Here is a 13,869-nt window from a genome sequence, read left to right as displayed (position 1 = left end):
AACTGTGGCTCCCATGCAGGAACCTTAAATTAGATTTCATGACATCTTTTAAGCTCCCACTGCAAGAGAAATGACATGAAAAAGAAAGGGCTAGAAAGTACACTAGTGGGAGGAAAAAAATTAAATAGAAATGGAATGGAAAATAATAAGGTTTAAATGCCACTTCTGGATGACCAAAGGCATTATAGGTAAAAAAAGCAAAGAGGGACTTAAGTCAAACACTGAACAGCATTCAGATACTAGAAGTGAAATTGCCCACCTTGTGTGTGACTGTGCAACTGGATTAAAACGATCAGAAAAGGACCAACAGGAAAATGAGTACCTGAGTAGAAATAGGTGTTTCAGGAAGCCAAAAACATCTTATAAAATGTATGTGAGTCCAGTGTACAGGAAGGAGAAGTGGTTTTTGGAATGTTAATTCTAGCAATGGCTTTGTCTTTGAGGTTCTGATATACATTTTTTTTTGTAGCACAGACAGCTTTGAAGAAATGTTCTCAAATACTCAAATTATGTGGGAATGCATGTAATTCATGTAAAAATCCAATGGCCTCCTGTTCTTGGAGGTTAGTCATGAAACAGCTGGGGCTAAAACCTTCCACTGTCTCTGTGACACGAACGTTACAGAAATTAAAACAAGTATCAGATGAGCCAAAGGGCCTTATACCATGGAGACAACAGAGTTCAGTGACTTCTGCAGGCAGCTTGAAAAACAGGACTTCAGTACTAAGTGCTTGCCTTATCATCAAATACAACAATGAAAAAAATAGGGCCATTAAACAAGACCCTAAAAGTCTAGCTGCCAACCAGATTTGGAAGATAAGTAAAACAGCATTATTTGTGTGAATTCCATCTTCCACAGTACTGTTGTTTGTCTATAGAAAAGCCATCTTCTGGCACCAGGCCAGTATGTGTTGATTTTATAGTTATCCTTAGTAAATCAGTTTCTCAAAAGGAAATGTTTAAGTAGCAGGTGTGCATAAGTGACATATTTGTACAAAATCTTTTCTGTAGTCTTGATCCATGTGGGGACAGGTTCTACTTTTGGAAGCATTTTCAAAGGCAGAGTATTGAGGTTTTTTTTTTTTTTACCAAAGGACACCACTAGAGCTGTATCCATAAGATGTCTCTTGGTGGTGAACAGATGGTCTCTTCTCCAGCCTACATCTTTGCTGGGTAGTATTTACACATTTCTTTGATGGACAGATGGAGTCAGCTCCAAAAGAAGACAGGGGCCAAGTTTCATTTCTGTTTTAGTTTCTGGTGTGCCTAAAGGTCCGAGATTTTGCTGACACTTCACGGGCAGGGCATGAGGGGCTGTGCCCTGGGACGTCCTGGCTGCTGGTGGATCTTGACTGTTCTGAGCCGCACACTGCCTCTTCCTGGAGCTCCCTGGGCATCCACACTTTCAAGAATGATCTTGAGGATTTTCCCCAACTGTTTCAACCATAGTGTCATTTGCTGGAAAATACAGAGAATCTTAAGTGTGAAGGAACCCCTGGATTTCTGGGTATTTCACTTAACAAAAATATTATTTTACCAGTTAAATTTCCAAATAGATGACAAGAAGTAGTTTCATGCCCATGTGTCTGTCCTCCCTTCTTCCCTCCCTCCTTCCTTCCTTTCCTCTCTTCCTCTCCCGCTCTTCTGTGCTAGGGGTTGAACTCAGAGCTTTGTACTTGTTAGGCAGCCATGTTCCTAGTCTTTTTGTTCAGATAGAGTCTCGAGTTCTTGCATAGCTTTGGACTGAGTTCCTATCTCCAGAGTAGCTGGGAATACAGGCATGTTTTGCCAAACCCATCTGGTTTTTGAGATAGGATCTTGCTAACCACATCACAATGCTCCTGTCTGTGCCCCTTGAGTAGATGAGGATTATAGGCATGCTCTGTCAGATTGGCTCCTCTGATTCTCTCATTCACTGCAGATTCCTGACTGCTTCCATCACTTCCTCAGCAGCTGTACAGAGAACTATAGCATTCTGGAAGAGCAAATGGGAGGTAACTTTTTAATAGCTGTAGTAAATATCAGCATAGCCTTTTCCCATGTTCTCTCCTGGTAGTCTTTTTTTTTTCCTTAATGGTTTCTTTTTTTTTAGCAGCTACTAGTTGCACAAGAAGAGTTTAACTGTGGTAATACGAAGAACTTTGATCAAACTCACCCATTCTGTCATTCTCCCTATACTCTTTTTAACAACTATTTCAACAGATTTCATTGTTTTATTTTCAATCATGTACACAAGATATTTTGACCATATTCACCCTCATTCTCCCTTTCTATTGGCCTTTCCCCCTCTGGCTAGTTCCCATCCCCTAATAGAGACGGTTTTACTTTCCTACCATTTATCTTTTCATCATTTTCAGATGTACATTAATTGAACGAAGGAGTTTCATTATGGTAGTCACACATACAAATACATGTCAGTCAGGCTGACCTCTACTGCTCTCTCCTTGTTCCCCCTACCCAACAACTGCTTTAATGAGATTCCTTATGTCTTCTGGCAGTTTTAAACTGGTCCTTAGTATAGTAAGTTATTCAGAAAACTGGAAGACTTCAAAATGGTGCAGAAGCTTCAAGTAAAAGCTTTCTGATCAGGCTCTGTGAAGAAGAGTCCGGGCCACAAAAAAGAGACTATATTTGGAAGAGCAAAACTGAGGAAGAGCAAAACTGAGGAAGAGCATGGAGAGCCACAAGAGAAGAACAGGGCAGCTAAAAAGTGGGGTGAAACAGAAAGGCAATAAAGAAAACTAGAAAACAGTTTGCCACAGCCAGTGCCAGCACCCCTGGTGGGTGGGAACAAAAGCTGAAGTCTCCACCCTAAGGTGAGCTTAAAGGCCTCCACCACAGACTGGAAACCCAGCTGTGGGTCAAATCTTCATTTGTTACATGCAGCAAATCCCAGTGCAGGAATGTGGTAGGACAATGGCTGAGGCAGTGTGCCTGAGAGGCAGCATCAGACAGGAACAATCTTTGCTCCTGTTTCAGAAAGCTTACAGTGAGTTGCCATCAGGTGGGAGGGCTTGCTGCTTGACAGGGAACAGACTTGTATGAGTTATCTGCAAGCAGCCTGCAGCCAGGCAAGCCTAAAAGATGACCACGGGCTTGGAAACAAAGAAACAACTGGCGATCTATGACATCCAGCCAATGTCAAGTGGCCAACAGTGACCAGGGGTGGACACAGAAAGGGAGGTTTGGCTCCTTACCCCGTGACAGTGACAGTACCTACATTGCCCAAGGGCTATTTCAGAAAGCAAAGGATCTCTCCTCCACTGGTAGACTGCTCACACTGCATGGTGATCAGCCTGCACTGGAGGTGTGCAAACCGCCTGCAGCCAGGTAAGCTTTGGAACTGAGTCACAACTGAGACACTTGGATGCTGGAGAACAGCCAGTGTTTAGGGATTTCTAGATCATATCCAGTTTTTGGGTGGAAGACTGCTGCCTGAAGATGACATCAAAGGAAGGAAGTTTTAACTCAGGCAAACTGAGGTCTCCCCAACAAGGGCTGGGGAAACTCTTGGCAGTCCCACCCTGTGAAAGCAGTTTCACGGCCTGTAGGTCATTTCAGAAAACAGGGCATTTGCCTTTGCTGTTGGGAAGTTCAGATTATAGAAGACTGGAGGCTTGGTAAATAAGGAACAATCAGAAGATAGATATGAGAGGTCACACGGAGAGGGAGGGGCTTAAATGAAGGCAAGTTGAGAATTAAAGCAAAAGGAGCTCAGGCAGTGAAGAGCCAAGGCATCAGTAACTCAATTTTGCTGGACAGAGCAGTCCCAGTGGCTGAGAATTGCTATGGAAATGGTACCCAGTCTATGGGTGGCTGAGCTCTAGTGCTCAGTACCTAAGCTAAGAGCTAGTTGATGGTTGCTACCAGGTGGGGCTGAGGGCTCCAAGCATAAGACTCAAGGCTCAAGAGGATCCTCTCCTGCCTCAGCCATATCACTGGGTGACACGCTACTAGGTGAGTCTGAAAGAACTGAGGTAACCTGCAGGTTGAATAATCTCACAGGTCTCCATCACTGGTGCATAACTCAGTGAGTAGTTTATTTTCTCCACTTATCAAGCACATTAGGGGAGGACCCCATCTGTTGCCAGGGGGGACATAAATAGGGAGAACTGAACAGCATGTAGATAACTGACCATAGACTAAAAAGTGCTCTGTGACCAGCAGTGGCTTCTAGCACACAGAGAAGCTTCCGAGGTGAAAGCATTAACAATCCCCACTCTCAACTCAAATATAATAGCAATCCAAACCCAAGTAAATACAAGAGACTCTAAATAGTTCCCTATGTGAGTGATTCTCTGACACGTGGGCAAAACCAAAAGGTTGACCTCAGATGAGTAAATCCTGGTGCAAGAACACAAGCAATATGAAAGAACAAGGCACCATGACATCTCCAAAGGTCACCAGCTCCCAGTAACAGATGCTTAGGATAGGTAAGAAAGTACAGAAGAACTTAAAAGCATGATAATCAGAATCATCAATGAAATAAGACTTGTATACAAATAAGCAGCTAAGGAAACTCAAGGAGGGTACCATTAAACAGTGGAATGAAGTAAGAAAGACAAAACAGGATATAAAGGAGAATTCAACAAAAACATAGAAATTCTAGAAATGAAAAGCTCAATTAGTCAAATAAAAACTCAGTGGAAAGTCTCTCTAAGAGAATGGATCAAACTGAAGACAAGACTAATAGGGATCAAAAACAACATAGATGTATTAGAATAGTCAAACAGGGAAAAAAGTAAAGAAGTGTGAGTGGAATGCGCAAAACCTCTGGGACATTATTAAGAGACCAAACCTAATAATCAGTGGCACATATAAAAAAAGGTGCAAATTGAAATGAGAAAAAATATACTCTAAGATATAGAAAATTTTCTACATCATGAGACAAAAGAGCCATTCAGGTACAAGAAACACTCAGGACACTCAAAAGACCAAACCAGAAAAGAACCCTCCAAGACACATCATAGCTAAACACATTAAGTGTACAGAACAAGGAAAAGATACTGAAAGCTGTGAACAAGAAGCACCATGTTTTTTACAATGGGAAGCCCATCAGAATCCCAGATTTCTCACCAGAAATCTTAAAACAAAAGAGGGTGTAATAATAAAGTGATGTTTTTGAACTACTAGCCTAGATGAATCTACCTAAAGCCATCATTTAGAACTCAGGAACAAAATAAAACTTCAAGGACAAAAGCTAAAGCAATCTATGACCACTAAATCAGCACTACAGAAGTTTATCAAAGGAATTCTACACACAGAAGAGCAAGATAAATATAACCATGAAAACAGAAGAGAAAAATACATTTCATCACAAAAGCAGATAAGCAAATGAAGAGTAGGAAAGAATCAAACTACAAAAACAACAAAATGAATTGGGGAGAGACTCGACAAATGGGACTACCTTAAAATAAAAGGTTTCTGCACAGCTAAAGTCATAACAACCAAGCTAGAAAGACAACCAACGAATTGGGGAAAAATATTTACCAGCAATGTATCATAAAGGGGTTAATATCCAGTATATACAGAGAACTCAAGAAACTAATCCCTCCCAAACCTAACAAACCAATTACTAAATGGGCAAGGGAACTAAAGAGAAACTTCTCAGAAGAAGAGATAAAAATGAGGAAATGTTCACCATCCCTGGTTGTAAAGGAAATACAAATAAAGACAACCCTGAGATACTACCTTACCCCAAGTCAAAATGGCCCACATCCTAAAGTCAGCCAAGGACAAATGCTGGAGGGGATGCGGAGAAAGAGGAACCCTATTACACTGCTGGTGGGAATGTACACTTAACAACCACTGGAGGGTCCTCATTAAGCTAAATATTGACCTCCCCTATGACCCAGCCTTACTACTTCTAGGCATCTATCCTGAACAATAGGAACCAGCACTGTTCACAATAGCCAGGATATGTAAACAACCCAGATGTCCCACTACAGATGAATGGATCCAAAAATTGTGGTATCTATACACAATGGAATATTATGCAGCCATTAGAAAGGACAAAATTATGGTATTTACAGGGAAATGGATGGAACTAGAAAAAATCATGTTGAGCAAGGTAAGCCAAGAGCAAAGAGACAAATGTCACATGATCTCTCTGATAAGTGGATGTTAAATCCAAAATGTAAGGTGATAAAACAATTTAACAAGACTTAAGAAATAAAGGACTTCCACTCATCTGGTCGAATCACCACTAAATAACCCCTTGCTGCTGATCATATATATGGTATATATGTGCACACTGGAGGGAAACCAGGAGGAGGACACAGAACTAGAGGGAATCAGGGAAAGTCAATAGCTGGATCCATCACCTGCACTGGACATTGATCAAAATGAACTAAGCAACTCAATGGCAGTGATGGGAGGGAGGGAACAAAACAGCTGACACTATGCAAAACGAAAGAAATGTATATATCACCCGACGTGGAAGAAATAACTATTGTCAAACATCATAGAACTCATAAATGTTATAGACTACGATAGACAATTGCCCCATGAAAGTTAGAATGTGTTTGTGACTTTAACTAAGCATCACTATCCCACAATACTGTAAAATTTGGGAAATTTATGTAATCACTTAATCACAATAAAGAATTTGAAAAAAAAATAAAAAATTCCCCGAAAAGGGGAAAAAAAAACCAAACCCCTAATAAAATGGCAGAAATGATTACATACTTTTTAATAATGACACTGAATGTTAATTATCTCAATTCTCCAATCAAAAGACAGTGTGGTAAGTTGATAAAAAAGCATCACCTGACCACTTGTTGTCAATGGGAAAGGCATCTTGAAGGAAACTGAAGACACTAGAAGATGGAATGAAGACTCACTGCTTATGGCTTGGCAGAATTAATAAATAGTTATGCTACCAAAGCAACTTACAGATTCAATTCAATCCCCATCAAAATGCTAATGTCATTCTTCATAGAAATTTGAAAATTAATCCTAAAACTTCACATGAAAACACAGAGGATCTCAAATAGTCAAAGCAATTTTGAGAAAAAAAAAAGTAATGCTGGAAATATCACAATTCAGGCTTCAAATTATAATACAGAGCCATACTAACAAAACCAGCATGGTATTTACACAGAAACCTACTTGAAGACTAATTGAACAGAACAGAAAACCATGAAATAAATCCACGCAGCAACAGCTATCTGATTTTTGACAAAGGAGTTGAAAACATGACTGGAAGAACAGATAACCTTCCTATGCTTGGTAAACTGTTTATCTACAGAAGAAACTATTCTTATCTCTTGCACTAACATCAACTCAGAGTGGATTAAGGATCTTAATCTAAGACCTAAAACTTTGAAACTACTATACGAAATGATAGGGAAAATACCAGAACATACAGGCACAGGCAATAACTTCTTGAATGGAATTCCAATAGCTCAGCAATTAAGAGCAAGGATTGACAAATAGGATTGTATCAAAATAAAAAGATTCTGTGCAGCAAAGGAAACAGTAGATTGAAGAGATATCCTAGAGAATGAAAAAATATTTGTCAGTTACACATCTAACAATGGATTAATAACAAGAATATACAGGGAGCTCCAAAACTAAATTCTCAAAGAATCAAATCCAATTAAAAGGGTAAATATACTGAACAGATAGTACAAAGAGCCAATGAACAGACAATTCTCAGAATAATACAAATAGCCAATAAATACATGGAGAAATGTTCACTATCCCTGGCCTTAAAGAAAATGCAAATCAAAATGACATTGAGATTTCATCTTTCTCCACTCAAAATTACCATCAAGAATACAAATGAAAATAAATACTAGTTAGGATGCAAAGGAAAAGGAAACCTTACATATTGTTGCTAGTAATGTTAACTAGTACAATCACTATGGAAATCAGTTTGGAGGCTCCCTAAAAATAGAACTACCAAATAATCCAATAATTCCCCTTTCTTGGGCACATATCCAAATAAATGTAAGTCAGTATCTACAGAGATACTAGCACACCCATGTTCATTACAGCACTATTTACAATTACTAGGCTATGGAAACAGTCTAGATGCTCTATAACTGATAAATGGATTAAGAAAATGTGGTATATCTATCTATCTATCTATATATGTATATATATACATAATTGAATATTATTTAGCCATAAAGAAGAATGAAATTATGTCATTTGCAAGGAAATTGAAGGAACTAGATGATGTGTTAAATGAAATAAGCCAGGTTCAGAATGTTGCATGTTTTTTTCTCATACATGGATCCTAGACCTGAAAGACAAACATGTATGTAATCACACACAGGATCGATCACACACACACACACACACACACACACACACACACACACACACACGTTAGTAACAGTGGGTCTATTTGAGGGGATTTGGGAAGGAGGAAAAGAGAATGGTGTAGGGTAAACAATGAATCCATGATGACCAATTTAGCAAAATGAAACTTACTAAAAGCTGTTGAATAGCAGGGGTAGTGAGAATAGGAACCACACTAGTAAGTGAGGTGTCAATCTGATTAAAATAATGACATCCTGATGCCAGTGGCTCATGTCTGTAATCCTACTTACTTAGCAGGCTGAGATCTGAGGATCACAGCTCAAAGCCAGCCTGGGCAGGAAAGTCTGTGAAACTCTTATCTCCAATTAACTACCAAAAAAAGCTGGAAGTGGATCTGTTGCACAAGTGGTAGAGTCATGAGCAAAAAAGCCATGCGCAATAAAGCTCAGAGACAGTGCTCAAGCACTGAGTTGAAGCTGGCACACACACACACCGTGGGGGGCGGGGAATGGAGAATGCTTCAAAATGTTATCTGGAAAGAAGAAAGAGAGGGAAGGATAAAAATAAAAATGACGTTACTCTAAGTTTGGTAGGCAATAGAGTCTGAATTCAGGTTTTTGTTTTGTTTTTTGTTTTTTAAAGAGTGGGGAACATGACGAAAGTGATTTCAGTGATTTTTAATGCCATAGTAAAAACTGCTTCTTGCTCAATTTCAATTCTAGGAACCCAGAATTACCCCAGAGTTCAATAACATGAGTTCAGCTTGTTGTAGAGTCAAGGAAGGAGCCTATTGGTTTTCTTTTTTGCTGGTACCAGGTTCTGAAATCAGGGCCTCCCAACTGCTTGGCTGGTGCTCTACTACTTGAGTCATACCTATAGATTTGTTTTTTGAGACAAACCAAAGAAATGGAGTTTTACTTACATTTTTGTTCCAACTAACCTGGAAATGTGATCCTCAGGATCTCAGCTTCCTGAATGGCTAAGATTACATGCATGAGCAACCAGTACCTGATGTCACTTTTGAATACACAGATGTACTTATACAGTGGGAAAGTAAGAATTCTACTACCATTTCGCTTGGAGAAAAAAAGCAAGTAGAAAAGACACACAGAACAAAATATAAAAGGACTCTTGCCTTTTATATACTGCATCTGGAGGCATAGATTGACAATTAAGAAAATGAGAACAAAGTTAAAGTGAGTTGTTCTTTCTGCATATTACCAACTCTGTGGCCATTTTCTACTTTCTCCAGGTGTTAGGTGGGGAGGGAGGTTGAGGGAAGCTGTGGACTTATCTCCCAGTATTGGTTCTTTTGGGCACCTACTCCTTGTATCCTTTCAACTCATCTTCTGTGCTTCAAAATCTCAATCCTTTTGTCCTTGGTCTTTTAACCTGACTCACTGTAGTCCTAGACTACTGGTGCCAAGACTGGGTTTAAAAGTACTTTCTTTCAGACCTCTGCTGACTACAAGAAGTTAAGGAAATTGTTTACTTGATCTAAAGGTCTATATGAGACTAAGATGCATTTTTAAAACTTCTGCATTTCCTAGGAAAAAGCAAATGGGAGCTAAATATATCACACATATATTTATACATAGGTATATATATACACATATACATATAATGTTTATGATGGGCATTGTGTGACCACTAAGGAAGAGCCCTGAAACGCAGAGACTACTGTACTGAACGTAGACTTCATGTTCACCTGTGTCACGGGCCTATAGGCCAGTAAAAATCAGTACAACAGTCCCAACTAAATCAGGAACACATACCAGTCCTAAAGGCTTAACATGATTTATAGGGAAAAGAGAAGTCTTTCAAAAACAAGTTTTTATAAACTATGCCATGTCAGAATGGGCCTTTTCAGGCCCAAATAACTTCTTCTGTCGTTATAGCTCTCAGATCTAATGTTTTGGAAGCTCACCATTTGTTCATTTTACCTATTATTTAGGTTCTGACTTCAGAACCAAATATATACAAAGGAAGTCAAACAATCAGTTGCCTATAAATAAGAAAATTCTGGTGGCCTGTCATCTATACTCATGCATACTGGAATCTAAAGAAATCCAAAGTAGGGAAAAGATAGTGTGTGCTGAACAAGAGCAGGGCCATCATTGAATCTAACGAAGCATTTATTTCCAACCACTTACCTTGGTCCTTCAGTTGCCCTCAGTCATGCTCTCAGTATCACATTCTTTCGGTGGTTCTCCTCCTCCTGGCAACTCACTTTCGATTTCCCACAGTTCATCATCTTCTTCCTCCAAGTTGCTGGAGATGTGGCACTTCTTGAACCCTTGCACAATGGATTCACTTGAGATGCTGTTCCACGCCACCATGACCCATTCCAGGAAGAGACCCAGGGGTGGCTTCTTGGCATTCCCAGTAGGGCTGAGCGCCAGGTTCCCAGCCAGAAGCCAGTTAGAGTACTGGGCACGCACACTGTCATTCAGTGGCTTGTACACCACCACATCCAGCACCTGCAGCTGTGGGGTTAGGCTCCCGGGGATGATCACCATGTCTGTGTTCAGACTCTCCATGGAACTCTTCACAGAATCAGTGGCATGACCCCGGAAGCCATTCAGGATCAGCATCCCTCGTTGCTTGGGAAGTGCTCCTGTCCTGCGTCTCCACACCACTTCCAACCAGTCCTGCATCAAGTCTTCAGTCATCCACCCATAGCGATGGCAGCGGATTTCCATCCCACTGGGGAACTTTCCTGGGGGGATGTAGGTTCCCCTCAAAATGATATACGGAGGTAACTTCTTCCCATCAGCCAAGACACCAAGCATGGCCGTGATCCTTAGTTTCTCCCTGCCTGGAGTCTTGACCAACACAGGCTTTTCACCCTGGTTGTCAACAGTAACCCTGGATGGCACCTCCAAGCAGATGGGTGTCTCGTCTGCATTCCCCATCTGTGTCACCTCGTAGTCATGCGCCCTGCGCAGAGATAACACAGTCCGCTGGTAAGTGATGAGCTTCTCAGTCAGGTCTTCAGGCAGGTGCTGGGGTACAGGTACTTTGTGCCTCAGAGACAGGTCATACCTTCTCATCATTCTTCGACACCAACCCAAGCTTGCTTTGAACCCTTTCTCTGGAATGTTCATTTCTTGGGCAATTTCAAGAGCTTTCAGCTGCATCGCCTCCCTGGTTATGGGGTCCCCTTTGGCCTGCATGTATCTGACATACTCAGCCACGCGTTGGTCCACCAGAGCAAACCTGCCATTCTTGGGGCCTCGGAATGCCCGTCGCATGGCATGGGCATTCTGCAGCTGTGGCTTCACCTTGCGCCAGTCTCGAACGTTTTTTTCGAATACTCCAAACTGCTTGGCAGCCTGGCAGTTGTTGGTGCTCTCGGCATACTCTACCACCATCAACTTGAATCCTGCGTCGTAACTGCGGCGCATGCCCCGGCTGAACTGAAACTTCCCAGCTATGTCATCAGCCGAGAGGTCGTACCCCGGGAAGCCCATGGCCATGCAGAAGGGGTACCCCTCACTCCATTCAGGCAGCTCAGTGATGTCCCGAGGCAGGCGCAGGCCAAAGCTGTCAAGATGCTGAGGCTGAGGGAAGTGGGAGGTGGTATTCATGGGGGTTGCCCAATCTGGAGACTTCACATCAGATTCTTCATTTTCTGGGAGACAAATGAGGGGGAAAAGAAGTCAGCGATTAAGTGGCTTAATTCTTGATTTTTTTTGAGTCAAAATGTTTAATAAGGTTCACCAAAAATAGTAACTTGAATAATAGATAATACTAAGTTGTTATCCCAGTGCTAATTTATACAGATTCCATACAGACTCAGCCATGGTGGCCATCAGTGTTCCTACTCTGTAGATGAGGAGAGAGAAACTACAGAGGTTATAAATGGAGTCAAGATTGCCAAGCTAGGACATAGCAGGAGAACTTGGGACACAGGTTCCAAGCTTGGATCAAATAAAAGGGATGCTATGTTGGGGTCCAAAAACAGTATTTATGTGGATGAGGAACCAAATACAATTCACTGTGCTTCCTAACATTACAGAGCTTTGGTGGAATCATAGCCCTTGAATTAAGAAAACCTGTAAGAAAATTCATGCCAGCAAATTTAAGTTTATAGTTTTAAGTTGCTTCTTGCATACCAATGTGTATACTTATATTTGGAAGATCATTACAGAAATGGAATATGATTGGGAGATTTCTCCTTTCACCAAAACTAAAATGCTATCAATTGTAAAATGCACCTTTATGTGCTACTAAAAGAATAACAAAATGCCTTTAGTTCTAACCATCACATGCAATCTTTTCCACAGGTCTTCTCAATTACATAAAGTGGCAGGGAAAAAAGTGCTTTAGAATCAGTAAAATATGGAAGCTATGCTGTATTTTTCCAACTACTGCTCTCCTAATCTTTTTTCATTTTGATAAAAAAAAGAAACTAGGTGCCTCTTAAGACTTATCTACTCAAATGTGAACTGTGGCCTTTTATATCCAGGATGAAACAGACAGGAAGCTCAGGGTAAATACACTGGATGCACACTTCCTCTCACTAGTACTGAGTTTGCAGAAGCATGGCATGTGGCATGCTGCCGATGTGGCCACACTCAGCCAGAAAGTGCACTGGACCACACACCATGCAAACTTCATTTTGCTCCAGTCAAATACAAGGTCACACACATCAAGGCTTATTTAAATCCACAACTGACCAATGAGGAGACTGAGGCCCAGAGAAGTAAAAGAAGTTGCCTAAGATCACAAAGAACTGTCAAGAGATTTTTAAACTCTCCATTTTTAAAGTCCATCATCATTGTGCTTCATCTCTCAACATCCCACAAAACGTATGCAGAAACTGAAAATCCGGCTTTAAGATGCTCCTATTAGGGCGGACACTGAAGTGTACTTGTAGTACCTGTAACGGGTCCTCCTTGTAGCTGCCACTCCTCAGAATTATGAGACTCTTCCTCCCGTTCCAAACGAGTGATCATGTCTGGCTTAGGGAATGGGAATTCTGTTCACAGAAAATAGAATAGGTAACAATTGTGCTACTGTCCTGAAGCAATGCAAACCTAAGTATTTTATAATACTTAAGAAACCCTATTCCCTCCAATTGTAAAAGATGGGACAAGTTTGGTGATATTCAAAGAAAAAAATATGATAGAAAATACATCTGTCTGAGGGCGTTTCTGGATCTCTGTGAATGAGGGCTGGGGCCAGCATTGGGCTTAGTATAATAACATAAAAACTGCATTTAGCAGAGAAGTGGGTGGAGGCTACCACAGATGCAATAAGCATGCTGGTACGTCTGTGAGCAACCTGGGCAATCCAAATGGATCATGTGGGAGTGTGTGTGTGTGTATGCATACTTTGGGGGACATGTCCCTATGTTTCTGAGGCTGATAACAATGAAGGCCTTTCTTCATTGTGGGCTTGTGAAGCACAAGCTCAGATACAAGGTGACATTTCTAAAGTTGTCCTTCTTGGGCTGGGAAGGTAGCTCAGTGGTAGAGGGCTTGCCTTGCATGCATGAGACCCTGGGTTCAATTCCTCAGCACCACATAAGCAAAAAGAAAAAAAAGCTGGAAATGGCACTGTGGCTCAAGTGGTAGAGCGCTAGCCTTGAGC

General features: G+C 41.0%; 1 protein-coding gene across 1 annotated transcript; it reads right to left on the bottom strand.

The window, feature by feature from the left end:
- Positions 1-1,087: 1,087 nt before the first annotated feature.
- On the bottom strand, positions 1,088-13,582 carry Pogk (pogo transposable element with KRAB domain). The gene is made up of 4 exons (XM_013021745.1): positions 13,522-13,582; positions 13,157-13,255; positions 10,425-11,905; positions 1,088-1,458 (listed from the first exon to the last, which is right to left on the bottom strand). Exons 1-3 carry the CDS (start codon positions 13,580-13,582, stop codon positions 10,434-10,436), a joined length of 1,632 nt encoding a protein of 543 aa, XP_012877199.1. The 3' UTR covers positions 1,088-1,458; positions 10,425-10,433.
- Between the last annotated feature and the right edge of the window lie 287 nt (positions 13,583-13,869).

Source organism: Dipodomys ordii, unplaced genomic scaffold, assembly GCF_000151885.1.
Source record: "Dipodomys ordii isolate 6190 unplaced genomic scaffold, Dord_2.0 Scaffold57, whole genome shotgun sequence".
NCBI lineage: Eukaryota > Metazoa > Chordata > Mammalia > Rodentia > Heteromyidae > Dipodomys > Dipodomys ordii.
Note: the sequence above shows the minus strand (reverse complement) of the source record. Positions and strands in the feature narration are given on the sequence as shown.